This window comes from Narcine bancroftii, chromosome 8 (assembly GCF_036971445.1).
Source record: "Narcine bancroftii isolate sNarBan1 chromosome 8, sNarBan1.hap1, whole genome shotgun sequence".
Taxonomy (NCBI): domain Eukaryota; kingdom Metazoa; phylum Chordata; class Chondrichthyes; order Torpediniformes; family Narcinidae; genus Narcine; species Narcine bancroftii.
In genome coordinates, this window is record NC_091476.1 from 11,230,530 (window position 1) to 11,250,116 (window position 19,587).

The window sequence follows — 19,587 nt, forward strand, 5'->3', positions numbered from 1 at the left end:
TGGAAATATATAATCCCTGCCAATTTGACCACTTATTTTGATTTGGTAAGAGAGAAATTTCAAACAATAAAATATTGGAGAAGCACCGGAGACTGTAGATGCTGGAATCTGGAACATTGTTTGCTCAAAAGAACAAAAAAGGATGGTCAGTGTTTCAGGTTGGAACTCTCCATCAAGACAAGTAAAATATAAGGAATTAATTTCCAGACTTTGGTAACAATTTTTTTCTTTGAGCTGTCCCTTCCTTCACTTTTCCTTGAACTTGTCTTGCTCCTCAGCTTAGATGAAACAATTCCATAGAATCTTTCTTCATCAAATGGAAGGAAGGAGAGTGTTCAGCTTTCACAGGACATTTGTAATGCAAATGATTGATTGTACATCTGCTCATTTGCCCCCCCCCCCCCCCCCCCCCCGTGCAATCTGCCCTACAGCATAAGCAAGAGGGATTCCACAAGTGTTGACACTAAATGATGCAGTTTTGTTTGAAATGTTTCTCCACAATAAAAAAGAAAAGCTCCAACCTCAAACCCAAATAACATACTGCAATTTTACATCAACTCTCATTTTAAAGATACACAGACAATTATTTTAATATCAATTTTCTGACACTTTGGGGTGTTTTGTTTTGTTTAATATGGAAGATTTCCAAAGATTACACCACACATGATATTCAAGGGAATTGAATTACAACAACATATAAATTAATGGTCAAAAAGATATTGGAAATCCAAATTGTTTGGAATAACTCCTAATTTCCTCAGTTTTAATCCAGTGTTCGTTTAATCTCCGACCGTTTTCTGCAACTTAAATATTATTTATTTCAAGTTCTTTCTCCATCTGGTAAAAGATATTCAATCTAACGTGTTAATTAGTTTTCTTTCTCAACAGTTGAGCATTTTAAGCATTTTCCATTTTTTCTTCTAAATTAATCATATTGTTCTTGAATACATTTTATTTCTCCACTGGAATTTGTTTTCAGTATTAATTCATTATTGTACTTCTTCGAACAATTTCTCTACTATTTATTATGAGTTCTGTGTTGAATAACGAATGCTGCACTGAAAATATATTACTACAGATAAAGAATATTGTCAACCATTGACTATATTAATGTTTTGAACATCCAATGTCTTCTTTGGCTCCGTGCGTAGATAGAACTAGAGAACATTACAGCACAGAAAACAGGTCTTTCAGCTCTTCTAGTCTGTGCTGAACTATTATTTTGCCTTGTCCCACTGACCTGCACCCAGTCCATAGGCCTCCCATCCAAGTACTTGTCCAAATTTTTCTGAAATGTGAAATACACTGATGACCATTCTGATACTTTTAGGGCCCTATTCTCTACACCCAGTGGTTCGCAACCGTTTTCTTTCCACTCACATACCACTTTAAGTATCCCATATGCCATAGGTGCTACGTGGTTAGTAAGGGATTGCTTAAGGTGGTATGTGAGTGGGAAGAGAAAGTTTGAAAAAACACTGTTTTAATTGTACCTAATTGACTTCTTATGTGCACAGTTTCATAACTCCAAAGGAACTGGGTCAATGACAATTTTTCTCAAGCAAAATATTTCAGTAACAATTGGGTCTAGAGCAGTGATTCTCAACCTTCCCTTCCCACTCACATATCACCTTAAGCAATCCCTTACTAATCCTAGAGCACCAATGGCATAGGGATTACTTAAAGTGTTATGTGAGTGGAAAGAAAAAGGTTGAGAACCACTCCACAGTTACCATTTCCCCCCTTTATATACTCCAGACACTTTTTGGATTTAATCTACTCATGGTTCCAGACTATCCATTTTTCCCTGTCCTCTGCTGTTTATCCCTGCCAAACCAATATCCATGACTGCCCGCTTCAAGGGTTAGAGTGAATTCCTAGCAATATCTTCAGAATGACATAAAACAATGGGACAATCATATCTGTCTGAACAGACAGCCACTGATAGTCAATAAGGCAGAATGAAAATAAAGCACATTCCATAAGCAGTCTCATGTCTTTTTGTCCCCCCTCCTTCCCCTAACTTGCCAAAGAATTCCTCTGGTGGTCACAGTGCTTTCTATGCTGTTTACTTCAGTCATCAACTTAAAGCTCTGCTTGTAATTATTACCATCAGTAAAGCTGTTGAATTTTACACAATGTCTGGCTTCACTTTTCCTTCTTTTTCAAGAGAATTACTTCAACAAGAATGCAAAGAAAACAAACAGACAATGCAAACAGTAAATCATTTACAAACTGCAAGGGGCTGACAGTGTACAAAGGAGCTACACTGAATATTCGGAATATTTTGGCGAATTGTAGCCAACTCCAAAGGTATGCTTACCTACTTCAATAAAATCAAAATAGCATGGATGAATGTTTTTGGATGACACACACACTATCCCTCGGCTCTTACTGTTGACCCAGATCATTATGTCTGATGAAATCAGAACAGAAACGCTGGAAGTAGACAGCAGATCTATCAGCACTCAATAACTAAATAATAGGTTGGGCTAATGTTTTGTAGATCAAGAGAGCTGATGCTGTGCTCTCAGAACATGAATCAGACTTTTTTTTTCTTTTCAGACAAACAGCAGCAAATGTTTTTCAACCATTTTCTGGTTTAGAAATACAGAACAATTCAGGCCCAAAATGGCAACTGCTTTATGCTTTCTATGGATGTTCCATGATCTACTGAGTTTCTCCAGCACTTTTGTACACTTCGCTAGACTTCAGTTTCTGTAGATTTCTTGTTGGACAATATTTCCAAGTTCTTATCTCATTTTATATGCTTTTTTTGGAACTAAAAATAGATTTTATTCATAATAAATTTTTTACAAAAGGAAAACTGTTCAAAGTCTCTTCCCATCCTTCATTTCACAACCATACTCTGTACTTTGTTACTTTAATTTCTATTTACACCATTGCTAACACTGCGGCACCTTGTCATTATCTCCCCCACCTCTGGTGTTTGAGGAGGTTTCCCTTGGACTCAGCCCCTCAATGCTCAATAACATAAGGACTCGAGACTGCAGACAGCGCCCTTGCATTGGCCTCAAAGTGCCCTTCACCACATTCTCCTACAGCCTGAAATTTGCCATTTGGCAGCATCCCTGCATTGACATCTCTGTGTGCTGAAAGACCAACGGGTTTCGGGCAGATCGAGTTAATGGTCTTCCAGCAGTTCTGGATGTCAGTATGTGTCCCTGGGAACAGCTATAAATCAGAGAGTCCTCTGTCATGCTGAGAAGGACCTTTGCATTCTTATTCACACACTTAGTGAATTTACATTTTGCAACGAGGCAGGCAACTGTCTCCCCACCATTGCTGTCTTCTTGGGGACAACATGCATCGAGGATGATGTTCTGGTTCTACAGGAAGGATCTGACGAGGAGGACTCCTCTCACCACCAACCAGGCCAACTCCTGATGCTTATTTGTGAGCTCTGGTGATGAGGCATTCTACCAGATGACCTGGATGGTCAGTCTGGGAGCCACCCCACCATGTCCATTGAGTCCCTGTCTCCCAGTTTCTGCAGGATGTACCATGCTGACTGCTGCCTGATGGCCTTGTGATCAAAGGTGTTTGTCAGGAAAATAAATTTCACAAAGGATAGGTGGGGTTGACTGAGACATTGCGTGGCAAGGAAGCCAGGCCTATCCCTATGTACAGTTAGGCACGGATGGATTATAATAGACTTACCATTCTTATGGACTCTTAAGGTGATGGTAATGTTTTTATGCAGGTTATGCTGCTTGTTAATCAAGGAAATAGTAAAGTTTGCTTCCTTTTCGGATATGTATGTTATTTTCAATGAATAGCGTTCTTGGACATAACAAGTCTGGTTCTGTGTAATAAGTTTTCCATTTTTGTACCTGTTACACATAACTACAAGTTAGACAGATTAAATTACATTCACAATACAATCATGATACATTTTAATTGTCTCAGATTCTAGCTTTCATACTTCGGAATAAAAGAATATTGATCCTTTTCTGATCTGTCAACCCAATACAGAACTTAAGGAATGAAAACAGAAAATGCTGGAAATACTCTATTTGAGAGAAGAGAAATAGAGATCATGTTTCACAGAACTGGGAAGGAGATCAAAGAAATGCATTAAGCTGTAGAGATCTATATTTCTATAAGATTCCCTCAGTCTTCTGGACTCCAGGCGACTCAATCTGTTGTCATAGATTAACCCCCTCAACTCTGAAATCAACCTAGTGAATTTCCTCAGCACTGCCTTCAAAGTTGGCATATATTTTTTCCTGAGACCAGAACTACATGCAGTTCTCCAGGTGTGGCCTCACCAGTACCCTGTACAGTCGCAGTAGAATCTCCCTGATCTTAAATTCAATCTCTATCAAAATGAAGACCAGCATTCCATTTGTTTTCTTGTTTACCTGTTGTCAACATTTTGCAATTCATAAATAGACTCTCTGCACAATAGCTTGCTGCAATCTTTCACCATTGAAATAACAAATGATTTTTTTTCCTTTCAAAGAAGATAACCTTGCATTTGCTAACATAGTACTCCATTTGCTAGACCTTTGCCCATGCACTTTTTTTGAGGTGCAGCTCGGTAACAGACCGAGAGCCCGTGCGACCCAAATACACCAACGAACCTACAAACCTGTCTATTTTTTGAGGGTGGGAGAAAGCCCATGCAGGTGATGGGGAAAACATACAAACTCCTTACAGTGTCAGATTCAAACTGGGGCCCCTGGCCCTGCAATAGCATTGTGTTAACCATGCTGCCACTTCAGTAATCTCTCTGCAGACTCTCCACATCCTCTGCACAATTTACTTTTCTACTCAATGTGGTATCATCAGGAAAACTTGGATATGCTATACTCGGACTCATCTTCCAAATCATCAATCATAGAATCATGAGTTATTGGCCTAGCACTGACATCTGCTGATCATTGATTGCCAACCAGAAAAAAAAAACACCTATTTCTACCAAATCTCTCCTTCTTCTGGTTAACCAATCATCAATATGGTCCCCAACTTCACTGTCTTCACAAGCCTCTCATGTAGCATTTTATTGATCCAAGGGAACTACATTGTATCCGCCACTTAATATATAATCAAGCAACTCCAGTAAAATTGTCAAACCATGACTCGCTCTTCCTGAATCCATGCTGCTTTGCCAACATCCTCTTTGAAACAATAGTGTGACATTTGCTGACTTCCAATCTGCAGGGATCTGTGCAGAGTTCAGAGAATTTTGGTAAATGACCACAAATGCCTCTATGATAAATTTGGCCATTTCTTTCAGTAGATATTCCATCAGGACCTGGGGACGTATTAGATGCTTAGCACCACCTCTTCTTTCATGATAATAATTGAATCAAGGTCCTCACCTCCCACTGCATCTTTCGCACCACTCTTTGGCATGTTAGAAGTGTCTTGGCCATTTTGATATTATCCGATATTAATTCTCCCTTCTCATCTTCCAAGGAACCTGCATTCCCTTAAGCCATCCCTTTCTGTTTTATACAATTATAAAAACTTATACATGCACTAGTTTCCTTTCATTATATATTGTATCATTCTTTGATGCTTGCTTAGTGGTTCTTTGTTGCTTTTTAAAGTTTTCCTAGTCCTTCTGTTTCCCACTACTCTTGGTGACTTTGAGTTTTTAATTTGATGCCTTCCTTTAGTTACCAAGGCTGGGTCTCAATATCCTTACTTTTCTTGCTTTTAAATGTAATTTTATTTTGTTGAGCACTGTGAAAAATCTCCTTGGAAGTCTTCCATTATTCATTAACATATAGACTGAGTTCCCAGTCTTCGCTAGCCAACTCCTCCCTCATCCTGTTGCCGTCTCCCTGGTTAGGCACAATACATTGATTTTAGATTGAACAATTGCACCCTCCATTTGTATGGGAGATCAAGTCATATTGTGATCATAGTTCCAAGAGGATCCCTAACTACAAGATAATAAATATTAAGTCCAGAATGCCAAATTGAAGATGAAGTACTGTTTTGCATTGGGTATCATTTTTAAAGTATGAGGCATTTCACAACTCCTCGTGTCTTTTTTGATACCCTTTGTCTGTGTTATCACTTTATAACTGGTCCCATTCACTTCTTGACCTGACAACTTTAGACCATTTCAGGTGAACCCTCTGCCCAGAAGCCGGCAACAGGAGCAGATTGAAAACTGAAAACTCACCTTTCAGACAGCAGCCTTAAAAGGCTGCTCTGGTGTCCCATTCATATTCGGAGGCGCCTCATAGCACCCTCCGGATCTGTTGGAGGTGGGGAGACTGGTGCCGCAGCGCCACCTACCATAAATATGCAGCATACCAATGGCCTTCTTCTCCTCCCACAATCCCCCACACATTTGGATCCGCTCTGTGTTTCCCAGAACAGTTCCAGCTGCGTTGGGGGATTATGGATAGGAAAGACCACCATGGATTTTGAGCCGCAAAAAGCGGCCCCGAAGACCGAAGCGCACCGTGAGGTGCTGGAGCAGCCAGCCGGCTGTCACAGCCCACACCGGCTGCCCCCGATGTCCCCGCCAGCTGTCCATTTGCAGGCCCTTGCAGACCTCCCTTGCCCCAACAACCCCACAGACCCTTGCCCCGACAATCTCCGCCAACCTCCCATCTCCAGTGGGGCAGGGGGCTGTCAGGTAGCAGGGAGTTGGATCGCAGGCTGATGGAGTCATTAGCCCACCCCTAAAAATCCACTTAGCACTGCTGTACATTTAGGTGAGTCGGCAGAGCGCTGTGCTCCGTCGATTATCCCTCCCTGAGGAGGGTTGGCGTCAGCGCCTCGGAGGCGCTCTTGGCGCATTCAGCTGCAAGGGGGTATAATCTTCACCTTTAAACAAGGGCATTTGGTCCATCTGAAGGGGCCTTTTGTTTGCATTTCAACATTGAACATTACAGCACAGTTGTGCCATAAACCTACTCAACAAACCAAAACCTTCCCTACCTCACATTCATAACCCTCTACTTTTCTTGCAGCCATGTCCCTGAGTCTTTAAAATGTCCCGATTGTTGCAGCCTCCACCACCACTCCTGGCAATGCATTTCAGGCTCTGACTATTCTCTGTGTAAAAAAAACCTTAGCCCTGACATCTCCCCTAAACTTTCCTCCCCTCACCTAATACAGATGTCCTCTGAAGAATGCCCCAGAAGAATGTGCTGGCTGCCTATCCTATCCATGCAGTCACCACTCATCCTTCTTCGCTCCAAAGGGAAACCTTGCCTCATAAAATGCATTCTCCAATCCTGATAAATCTCCTCTGAATCCTCTCCATGGTTTCCTGTAATGAAGCAACCAGAACTGGACACAAATATTCCAAGTGTGGTCTAACCAGCATTTTATTGGGCTCTTTGGTCCACGTTCATCTGGTTTTATCCTTTGAGAGTCATACCTTCTCTTCCTGAAGCTCCTTTCTTTTGCTCTCTTTCCCAGTTTGAATAAAGGGGGTTCAACCTCAGACATTGGCTCTGTTGTTCTGCCTACAGATGTGAATTTTATTTCTGATTTCGCCACTGAGGGAGTGCTGCCCTCTCAGTCAGAGAGATGGTACTCCAGAAATTTTCTGATGGGATATTTGAAAGCCAACGTTACCACATTTAGCAGGGCTGTCAGGAGTGAATGACTAGGCTTTTCAATTTTTCTCTTCCCATCCCTTTCAACACATCCCAAAGACCCTTACAGAAAAGGATATAATTTTCAAAGTAGTTACCAGCGTAAATTCAGGATCAACCTGAGCAGAACAAGTTCCCATAGATGTAAAAGATTGCTTTATTCATTGAGTTAAGGACAGATGTTGGCCAATATCCTGAAATAACTTTGTTAAATGGACAAGTAATTAAAAAAAGCTTAACACTGACATTTGACTTTGTATGGAAAATAAATTAAACTTTCTGCTTTGAAAATCCTTAGAATTGACCATTCTTAATTACACTGATAACAGCATTGAATAGACTGAGTAATGATAACTAAGTTGTGAATGATTCTTTGAAAAGAACTTCTCAGAATTTCAATCTGTTCTGTGCTTTATTAACTGAAGCTGCTTTATTTGGACTTTGAAACCATTATGTTTAATCCCTGGAGACAGCTTGGAGTCAAGAAATGGAATTCAAACTGTAATTTCCTTACATAAAGGGTTATTACAAATTATTGAATCAAACCTAGAGTGGATTGTACCTCAAATACTTGCCCTATTTTGGGGAAAATAACGTTGTCTTCACTGTCAAAGGGAATTGAAAGTTAGCAAGGATTTCTATTCCCATTTGGTATCCTGTGATCTCTGATGGAAAACACCCAAGTATGGATGCAAGGAAAGACTGTTGTGCTTTTCACAGTCAAATAGCAAGTTGACAATCATAGCTGGGATCCTGTTTAAAAAATCCATGCCTGCATGGGACACCCAGAGAAACAAATCCAGTGAAAAGTCAACATTTTTAGTAGGAGAGTGGAAAAATGCCTTGCTTATTTTGATTTACAAATGTTTGCCATACATTGAGTCTTGGCAGTTTCAATCACAGGGTGGCTTGAATCTCAGTGTGATATACAGGTTTGCAGTTTCAAGTTGCTTTAATTGACAGTGTCAAGAATTCTCAGGTTCTGAACATTAGAAGGATGTTCTCTTTGTAATTCTTCACTCTACATTAGAATTCGCTTAGTGCCGAATTACGTGTAACATTCATCAATTATAAAAATGCCCTCATACAAGGACTGCCCACTCTCCTTCCTTTAAAAAGTGTCCCATAATGAGAAATTCTGGTCATAATTTGTGTAGTGCTTGAAAGGCACAGGCCTCTAAAAGCATGATGGTCAGTTGTGTGGAAATTGATGTGGGTAAAGAAGTTTCTGGACAGTAGATTTTCTCTAACTGGATGATGAGAGATCTGGGAGAATTTATTTCACTTGTGTTGGATTACTACTGTCACACTTCATAGTTTGAAATTTGATAGGCCATTAATTTTTTGAGCGGGTTGTCACTAAATGGTCTATTTTAAAGGAATGCTGCTTTTTTTTGGTTGGGCATGAAGTTGTTAATTGATGAACTTTGACCATCAACAAAGAAAATAAGAATGCAAGCCATAGAGTAAGATTGTGAATGGAAAATGATGAACATATTCTTAACCTGCAAAACTATCCTTGTTTCCTCTTCATGGATTTCACATGACCTGCTGATATTTCCAGTCGTTCTGTTTTATTACCTTACAGGCACAGTAGAAAAGAGTAAAGAGAAAGTTCTGGAGAAATAAATGGGACTAAAACTAGGCAAATACCTTGCATCTGATAGATGATACCATACGTTCACGAGGTAATTCATTTATGGGGACTTTTTTAAAAATCTCCACATTCTGCATTTGTTATAATGGATTGAAAGTTAGCTAACATAACACACCTATTAATAATGAAAATAAAGGACTATAAGCAAATTAGCTTATCATGACTTATCTGAAAACACTACATCATGATAAGTTAGCAGGTCACATAGAATATCATAGTACGGAGAGGCAAAGCCAACCTGGCTTTATAACAGAAACATCATGCCTGACAAACCTAATAGAATCCCAGCATCTGCATTGCCTTATGTCACTAACAGAATGTCTTCTGCGTGCAACTCTAAGACAGTTAAAGGGGAAGTAGAGGATATAATACATCTAGTTTTTTTTAACAAGGCATTTGAAAAGATTTCGCATGGAAGATTGCAACATGAAATATAGGACCCAGAATTTTGGGATCTTGGCAAATGATCGTTATGGGCTAGGAATGTTATCAGTCTCTCTCCAAAAATACCTGTATTTGATAAACACATCCTGTTTACATTGCGTCAAAATTGCTTCAGGAAATTTTCACTAAAATTCACAGAGGTTATGGCGGAAGTGATAAACATGGGGCAATTGTGGATTTCCACTGAAGGTTTTGCTTGATGAGCTCATCCATCTAGAATTACCTTTGTAATCTTTGGGAATTACTCTTTAGTTCACAGTCACAAAAAAAGGGCAGGTGAATTGGTAATGAATGGGATTGGTCTAACATGAGAAACTACAGGAAAATATTTGGGAAATGTTGGTGACCACTACATCTTCTTCCTCAGAAAATTTGAAAGAAAACCAGTCAACTAAAAAAAAAACAATTGCTTAAATTGTTATTTTATCAATAAGTGGGATTTGTGGAAAAGATCAGAATGATGAACCTTACCAGGATACTTCCGGCAATGGGAATGCATGAACTTTCACAGGTAGTCTGATGGGTAGTTTCTCAGATCCTGGATTGATTTCTATGTGCAAAGGGTTTGGCTTTTTGAACTCTGCCTCAATGTAAGGTTTCTCTGCACAAAGAAAAGAGAGAAAGCGATGAGGAGACCATAGTATCATGTTGAACAGTTGAAGGATAGGTCAAGCAAGCCCAGCTGCACCATGGAGCAGATTTAGTGTCCTTACTTTGAGCTTTTTGCTTTTCAGCAATTGAAAACATTCTACATTTGTTTGGGGTCATAATTACATGCAGTCGGTTGCTTGAGGAACAACTTACAATCCAGGGTTCATGTTCTCAATTCATCATGTGGGAAGGTTCATGAAAAATTGCTCAGTGAAGGTCAAATATTTATCTGCAGGAAACAAAACATCACTGGATCTCGATTTTCTCTTCCAAAAATAAACTTCATGAATTCTGATTCTGTTGATATGTTAAAGGCTGTTTTCCATCCAAGGAGGTACATTTAATATTTGAATTACTTGGATGTTATGAAGCTCTAGGCTGCATTAAGAGCAACACAGTGTCACCAATGCACACAAAGTTAAAGGTTAGAAACACGGGAAATTAAATAGTTCCTGATTCAGGTAGCCAGCAGTAAAGTTAAGACCTATTTGTCAATGGTTTGCTCATCATTCTGCTTTCAGAGTCTGTCCTGCAGAGAATAGGGAAGAATCAAAAGAACAAAGAAAATAGAAGTAAAACACAAAAGTCTGTCGACACCGTGATTGAAGTAAAAACACAATGCTGGAAAAACTCAACAGGACAAACTGTGTAAAGATACAAAACCAATATTTCAGGCTTGAACCCTTCATCAAGGGATGACAAGATGTAGGCAGGCACTCTCCTACCCTCTGCTCCCTCCGTAAGGACGGCTCCCTCCATTCATCCCTTCCCATTAATCACCTCAGGAAGTGCCTGTACCTCCTCCCTCACCACCTTTTGGAGCCCCAAACAGTCACTCATGTATCTGTGGGAGTCATTTGGATCTTGGCTACATCGGAGAGACTGGATGCAGTCTGGGAGATCACTTTATTGAGCACCTTTGCTCTGTCTGCATCAATGACAGGGATCTCTCAGTGGCCAACCATTTAAATTCTGCACCCCACTCCCAAGCTGACATGTCTGTCCATGGCTTCTTGTACTGTTAAGCCAAGACTACCCGTAAATTGGAGGAGCAACACTTAATTTTCCATTTGGGAACTCTTCAACTGGGTGGCATTAACACAGACTAGCCTACTCCCCATTCCCTCTCCCTTCCCATTCCCTCTGTCTCCTTTCTTCCAGCTCTCCACTCCCTTCCCCCATCATTTACAGAGCAATCCCCCCTCCCCTGTTTGCTGGTGTGTGCTCCCTCCTTTATCCACCTATTATCTCCTGCCTGTGGGGCTGTGCTCCCTACCAAACCATTTTATTTGGGCATCTGCCCACATTTTGTCATACCTTGTTGAAGCGTTCAAGCCTGAAATCTTGGTTTTGTATCTTTACCTTTGCTTTATAAAATACACTTCTTGACCTACTGAGTTTCTCCAGCTTTGTTTTTACTTTTTAGAACAAAGAGAATTTTGTTACATAACAGAGAGTAAAAGCGATTGGGAGGAGGGGGAACACAAAAGGTGAATGTACAACCCGACAGGGTTGCCTTCCCCTTGCTCCTTAGCTCAAAAGTTGATAGTATTCTAGCTTTCCTTTATCTGAGGAAGGGTCTTCAACTTGAAATATTAAATCTGCCTCTTTTCTCCACAGATAGCTGTTTGATCTCCTGAGTGTTACCAGCATTTGCTGTTTTAATGGAAGATTTTGAGCACCCACAGCTTTTTGATTTTTAAATGGTATTAAATGTGCTTAAGTGACCATTTTAATCAAGAGTTTTGCAGGAACAGTCATTATTATGCAACATACTGGGAGATGGGTTCATTGAGCATCTTCGTTTTGTCGACTGTAAGCGTGGGGACCTCCCAGTGGCCAACCATTGCAATTCCACACCCTTTCCCACACCAGTATGTCTGATCATGGCCACATGCACTGCCTCACTGCCAAACTGAGGCCACCCGTAAATTGGAGGAGCAAAATCTAATATTCTGTCTGGACACTCTCTAACCAGCTGGCATTCACATAGTCTTTTCCACTTTCTATTAGGTTCCTTCCCTGTCTCTCTCGCTCTTCCTCTAGCCTCTGTCGCCTTTTCTCCATCTCCCCACTCCCTTCCCTTTTCATTCAGATACCTCCCTCCCTCTTCTTGGCTGTTTTCTTTACAGCCCTCCCATTCTTATCCACCTAAGACCTTTTCCCTGTTGGCCTGTGCTCCTCTCTTCTCCATCACCCCCCCCCCCCCCACCACCATCTGCCCACTTATTAAGGTGCTACTCTCTGCTCCTACTTTGATGAAGGACTCAGGCCAAAAATGTTAATTATATTCCTTTGCTTCTGAGAGATGCTGCATGACCTGGTGAGGCTCTCCAGCCTTTTTGTATTGCACTCCATCACAGCATCTGCCGTCTTTCCTGTTTAACTCTACTTGATTTTGAGGTGAATTTCCAACAAAGTTCTTGATAATTTAAAGTGTGCATTTCTACTTCTGGAATTCTTTTGTCTGCATTCCAGTTTACAACATGTCCTGTTCACCCACCACCTCCACTGCCTTAAGTTGGCAACACATTAATTGTAAAAGTTCACTTCCTTCTTTCAAACCCTTCCATAGCATTACCCATCCATCTCTCTTTGATCTCATCCAACTCTGTAACCCTTGGACTCCTTATATTAGATCTCTTGCTCCTCCCTGAATTATTCTCCAATAAGGCAGCCAGTCCTCAGCTGCTTGGGCTGTCAACCTTCTCTCCTTGAACCTCTTCCCCTTCTAAATCTCTTGCTCTGAGATATCCAGAAAACATTTTGTTACACCAGTGCCACATGACAGCCAATTGTTGTAACATATTGATTGATTGATTACAAAATAAAAATGAATTGTGAACGATATGAATTGATGAAGCAAAAAGTTTACCAAAAAGCTCTTAGAAGCTGCAGATGTTTCAACAACTTTAAAGTTGAGTGGGAGCAGAAAATGGTACAGGTTCCTCATTAGATTATTGTACAATTAATTACCAAGCCATGTCAAAGAGTACATGCAAATGGTTTGGTTGATTCATGGCCACCTTATGATTCACTATGGATGCCTTTCCAGGACCTACAAATTTAATAGTAAAAATGCAATTACTTACCAATGACAATGATCCTTGTCCTGTTTTCTGATAAATTTTTATTAGATACTTTGCATACATAGATTCCTTGGTCTCTGAGCTGAATGTTTTCCAGATGTAGAATACTTTCATATGTTTTTCCTTTTTCTACAAATCCCTTATCAATTGAAACAGTTCGATTATACTGCAAATAAAGAGTCGTGCATTATTCGTCACTACACAGGAAAACCATTCTCCCTTGAACATTGCCTTTAAAATGCTACTGTCCCATCCTGTGCTACGCTTTTGAAAACAGAAGCTTCTTCAACAATTGACACGTTTAGTGTTAAATGTTATCTGCTTAAAGTCCCATTTATATTTCTGCATGCTTTCTGAAGTGCAAAATCATGTTTGTCCTTACAAGATCACCCTTCAATGTCCTTAGAGCATTGGTTAGAACCAGCAATGATCAAGTTGCCTGGTGAGTTATGTAGCAGATAGTGAATGAACCAACAAGAAGAATAAAATGAATTGACCAAGTTACCTCTGACAGAATCAAGTCTCTGTGATAGCATTTGTGGATTTGAACAATGTGCTGTTTTTATTGAAATAAACTCACATCTTTGCTCTGAGGATACGCTCCTTGGTGATTTGTGGGAACACAATGTTGACAGTTTCATGGCAGTTACTCTGTACATTACTCTGGCAGCCCTTCTACCATCAAGAAGGAGAAGTGAGAAGTGCTTTATTGTTACTGGGTCTAGATCCTCATCAAACAGCCCTATGCAAGTGCCATCACAAGGACTCCAGTGGTTTAAAAAAGGGGGGGCTTACAACCTCCTATTCAGGGGCAAGTTGAGATAGGCACAAATCGTGGCATTGGCACAAATCGTGGCATTGGCAATTTTGCCCAGACTCTGTAAGAAATAACTAGGGGGAAAGTTTGCACAAATTGATGAAGAGGATTGCCATGGGAGAGTTTTTAATCCTCTCCAGTACAATACAAAGAGCGCTGGTCAGTGTCTTTGGTTGAAATATCTAAATGGAATTTTGGTCTGGTGTAAGGATTTCAGATGACAAGGGATTACAAATTTAAACCTAGAAAATATTGCTGATTTTACTGGTGAATAAAGGGACTATTTGTTCACAAGATCATAACTTACTTCAGATATGTTACTGAAAAGCTGGATAATACTTTGTTTATGCAGTGGACCTTCATAACTGGGAAAGAGAGGTCACATTAAATGTTAAAAGTATTCATTTACAAACTGTGCTGGCAGTAACTGAAGCTTTTACATTATTGAAAGGCTTCAATAAATATGGTAAATATGCTTAAAGATAACTCAATTATTAACTTGCCTTTTTTCCAGGGTAATCCCATTGAAAATATGGCCTGGAGTTCCAATCCATAGTTGCCAGGCATCTGATGGACAGAGAGGAACCAGACAGCACCTTCATTTTTTTACTCGTATTAAGGTGAATATGCTTTGTTCCTTCAACTGATGACAATAAAATATATTAGTGCAAGCAATGTTAAAGAGAAATTCACAGTAATCAAGTGCTTGGATTGATTTAATCTCTTCCAGAAATGCTCTAGAGGGAATGGAACTTTCCTATCCATGTTATGTTGGCAATTGACCCAAGTTAAATATCAAAAATTCCATGGACATTTTTGACATAGAGGCAATAAAGGAAAGGGTATTAGGCCTGAGATTCTATTCCATGTACTCCAGCTAACACCAGAATGAAGCTGGTTCATTCGGCTCATGCTGAATTTAAGGTGAAAAATGCTACTCCATCCATGCTGCCTCAACACTGATTTCACCCCAACCTGAAAGGTACTTTCCCTATTGGAATTACTTTTGTTCAAGGAAGATTCCCCCTGGGTTCAGTTATGTTGCAGCTACATGGTCAAAAGCTGGAAAAGTACAGATGCAAGAATCTGACATACAATCATAAATGCTGGAAGAACTGAATCAGTCCAGTAGTATATATGGAAAGAGAAAACTGTTGATGTTTTGGGATGGAGGCCATCAAAACTGGGAAAGACAGGAAAAGGAGTTGGTCCAAGTAGCAAAAAAGGTGGGGGAGAATATCTGTAATAAAGTGATGGAGAGCCATTTGAATGGACAGCTAATGTGTTGCAAAAGTACAGGAAGCACATTGGATTAGAAGAGCTGCCTCACTCGGAAAGACTTTTTTGGTCTTGGGATGATGGGAAGGAAAGATATTGCTTTGCCTGCAGAGGGGTGTGTGTTAGCACATGTGCATACCTCTAATGTTGTGAGGACTTGGTGAGGTTATATAATTTGGACTTCTGGATATGCTGAGCAGGCCAGAAAATGAAAGAAAAAAAAGATGGACTGGCAGAGGATGACAAATGCAAATAGTCAGTCCTGATACAAACCAAGAGAACAAATGATCTCAAGCCAAAAAAAAAAGCTGATTGATCAACTCTGGCTTGGAGAATTTGATAAGGTAAAATAAATAGTTAAAAGAAAGTCTGCATCTTAGAAAAGAACAGGAATAATGAAAGAGATAAGGTCTTGCCCATTAGACTAGTGAAGAGTACATCAAACTTCATATTAAAAAATTTGATAAATGAAAAGTAGATAATGGACTTTGTGCAAAAACTCTAAAATAAGATAAGCCAACAAGGAAATATTTAACTCTTCCCCAACTGTTAAAATGAAGTCGACAAGGTACTGATTTTAACTCCGCCCATTTTAATAATGGATGAGAATCCCACTGGTTTCCGAAATGCACTTTAAATGCCAATGGGATTTAATTTTTCTCTCTCTTAGGCAAATCAAGGCACAGGAAAATAACAACAGTGTCATGCCCACCAAATCCTCCAAATTCACTTGGAAGTTCTTATGAACCAATGTCAGCTTCCTCCCTTGGCCAACATTTCTGATATTCAGGCCCAGTTAGAATCAATTGGCAACATGCCATATGGATATAATGCCTGGCACCAGACTCCTGATACATTCTATTCTGAACTCTTGTCTTGGAAAAAGATGACCAGCTGGACAGAGAAAACAATTCAAGGATGTACTCAGTGCATCAGCCTCGTTATATTCATCCCCATCAGCCTCGTTCTTCCCTTTCTGTGGAAGCATCCACAGAACAATAAGTTCAGGGCACACAAGATCAGATTGGAAGCCACCCTTAATCCTCAGAGAGTGCTGAAAATTAAGAAGAATTTGCTCCCGAGTTGTGACTGGTCCACCTGATAAAATTGTTGGCAAGCCAGTGGCACACTCTAATGCACAGCCAAGGAAACTTTCTTTGATGAATTACAAGAAACAAAGAAGGATAGAAATACATTGTGAAAATGGTGGTCCTCAGTATCTATGGAGAGATAATCATTGTTAACATTTCACGACTTTGGTCATAGGACTGATAAGGTCCCTCTGGACCTTATCTTTTCAGTATTTTTTGTTTCTATTTCTAGAACCTTTAATAATTTGCTTTTGCACTGCATGAGTGGTATGACCCTTAAAATTCACTTCATGTCAACCTGACAACCATGACATTTGTTATCCTTTGATGGATGTGAGCTTCCATCAGGCACTTTGATTGACAATCATCCTTTAAATGATCGGCTGCCACATTCTGCCCAAACCATCAAGGAGCTGAGCCAGAGCCAAGCAAATGAATGGCTACCTACTCGGTCTGTTTTAGAATCTCCCTTATACCATCCGCTCTCACTGGCTTCCAACAAGGACTTGAGCATAAATCAATAGACTGAACACTTCTCACCTTCTATCTGCATTATATAGAGGGATGTGAAGAGCCGATCATCGATTGTGGTTTGGCACTTCAATATGTTAATAAAATCCCGTTTGGGATTACTAATGACAAAACCTTGTTTAGGATCCCACACGATATTTTTCTGATCAACTTTTAATTCAATTTGTTCCTGTATCAGACAAAAAATTAGCATTGTTAAACAATAATTGTTAAATGTTATATTAAGACATTAAGTCTATATGTTGTTCTAGGTCCATAATGTTCATACATTCTCAGTTCACTGTTGTTGCAATAGGTAGGTCTTTGAAGGTGATAAATTAAAACTGGCAGATAAACTGACTGCCAATGTCTAACTATGCATTTTGTACCAAATTCTTATTTATCTGTAGGATATTAAATTTTACTTTGTGTCACACAGGGCATATTCACTTGCACCTGCTGTGGCAGGGAAGGGCTTCTAAGACCCATTGGTTAGAGAATGCGAAATGAACCAAACCTTATTTTCTGCCTTAAAATTCTAACATAAAGGGATCCAAAAGACACCATGGAGTGGAATCAGCCAAGCTCACTTTGTGCATTATTCCTCTACTTATCTTGACATTGTGGAGTTAGCAAAAGAACTCGGGCAACATGTCTTGGGAGTTTTGGGTTAGGAAAGAGGTAGGAGTGATGGACATTCAGCGGACTTCACCTCGGAGGAAGGGAAAGACCAGACCTTATTTTTCTGCTTGGATTATTTAAGGCATTATGGGTTAGAATTAGAATGTGGAAGTGGGGTGAATATAAAGATGATTCCTGTAGCTGATTCCATGTGGCAAAATCAACAGCAGTTCTGTCTGGTCAGCAGGTCCTGTCGATGAACTGCTTCCACATGTGTGGCTTGTATCACCCATGGGTTATCCCCAGACATGAGAATCTCATTGAAATGGGTTCCAGTGTGCACTGTATCATTGTTCACAGCTGCACGTCTAGGCACCCACGTCTGTCAACTACATCATGGCAATAGTTCTGGAAACAATTTGGTGACCCTCGCAAGCCTTGGAGCAATTATAACTATTCCAAATTTAAACTTTTTTTGATAAAGTTCCTTCATGTTGCAGCCAAAAGTCCTTTGCTATTCTAAGAAAGTTTCCCATTTTGGAAATTATGCACTGGACTTGCATGCATTGCTCACTGGGAAGCTCAAAAAAGGTTTCACAGCAGGATTTGTCAATGTAGTTTTGGGAAGTACACAAAAAATCTGAAGGCAAAGTAGTTTTTCCCCCTGGAACGGAGGGCGTGCATTAAGTTCCTAAAAATCTTAAGGCTTGGTGGAGGATGTTTGTGAATGGCATTATGACTTACTCCTGTAACTTCCTCTTGTATAGCAGGATGCAGACAGCTCGTCTCCGTGTTACTTCAGACACAGGGACATGGGAACCAGCCCAAGTGTCTCTACCACTCATAGCTCAAGATTTAATCACAGGGTTTATATATACACATGAGCATTTTTTTAAAATATAAATGCATATCTATAAATTTCCTAATTTCCTTCTCCAATGAGACATTCTACCCCACAGATGTTTAAGTCAATAGCAGTGTTCTTTGGTTAAAATTACACAAACTTCCCTAATTCACAAACAAGTACGCATATAAAGTATTAAACACCAAAGAATTGTTATAATGTTGGAGCTGCCTTTGAATGTGATAAATTAGTTATATTAAAATTAATGTTTCTAAATAAAAATAAGCCATTTCAGAAAACAAGGAACTGTTAATACTGAAAAAAATTACAAATACAAGTCTGATGGATTGCAGAGAGTTCTAAAAAAGGACATACTCCAATGAGATATATAATAAAGTTGTTCAAAATATCATCACATGTTACGTGAGCAATCATTAGAACTGGGGTGGTGCCCACCACCGCAAAAAAAATTTCCAAAACAATGCATAAACAAAGGTACCAAGGTGGTCCTGGGAGATGTGAAAAATTGCTGGAGGGCGAATACCTTGAAGAAGGGCTTGGGCTTGAAATGTCAGTAACATATCTTTCTATCCTAGGATCCTACGTGATCTGCCAAGTTCCTCCAGCATTTCTGTGATTTTGCTATAATCACAACATCTGCAGATATTCATGTTTCACTTCTAAAAGCTATGATTGCTTTTGCTTCCAACTCATGTGTAGTCCGTGAATTTTACATTCCAAGCACCTTTCATGAGAAAGTAATTTCTTTATGCTTTCCTGGATCATTATCATATCACTTTAAATCTATCCCCTGGTTCTTAAAATAATGGGAACAATTTCCTTTTAGGTAGGTACCTTGTCTAAAACTCTCATGATCTTTTTCTTAGTCAAATATCGCTCAAATTTCTTCCCTGAGAAAACTACTCTAAGCTTTTGCATGACATCCAACTTCCATGGAGGCATTCCAGTAAATATCTACTGGATCTTCAC

At 39.7% G+C, this 19,587-nt stretch overlaps 1 protein-coding gene and 1 long non-coding RNA gene across 5 annotated transcripts in view; one reads left to right on the forward strand and one right to left on the reverse strand.

Moving 5' to 3' along the window:
* The window catches only part of kdrl (kinase insert domain receptor like), a 138,426-nt gene that overhangs the window by 74,412 nt on the left and 44,427 nt on the right, over positions 1–19,587 (reverse strand). For all 4 annotated transcript variants that reach the window (XM_069892898.1, XM_069892901.1, XM_069892900.1 and 1 more), the window contains exons 5-9: positions 17,163–17,322; positions 14,757–14,896; positions 13,440–13,602; positions 10,168–10,297; positions 3,682–3,854 (exon numbers count right to left, since the gene is read on the reverse strand). In XM_069892898.1, the coding sequence (XP_069748999.1) occupies positions 3,682–3,854; positions 10,168–10,297; positions 13,440–13,602; positions 14,757–14,896; positions 17,163–17,322 (766 nt within the window). The remainder of the gene's footprint in view (positions 1–3,681; positions 3,855–10,167; positions 10,298–13,439; positions 13,603–14,756; positions 14,897–17,162; positions 17,323–19,587) is intronic.
* LOC138740365 (uncharacterized) lies at positions 1,633–17,946 on the forward strand. Its single transcript, XR_011342865.1, has 4 exons — positions 1,633–2,313; positions 9,184–9,283; positions 14,768–14,873; positions 16,202–17,946. It is a non-coding gene; the product is annotated as an uncharacterized lncRNA (long non-coding RNA).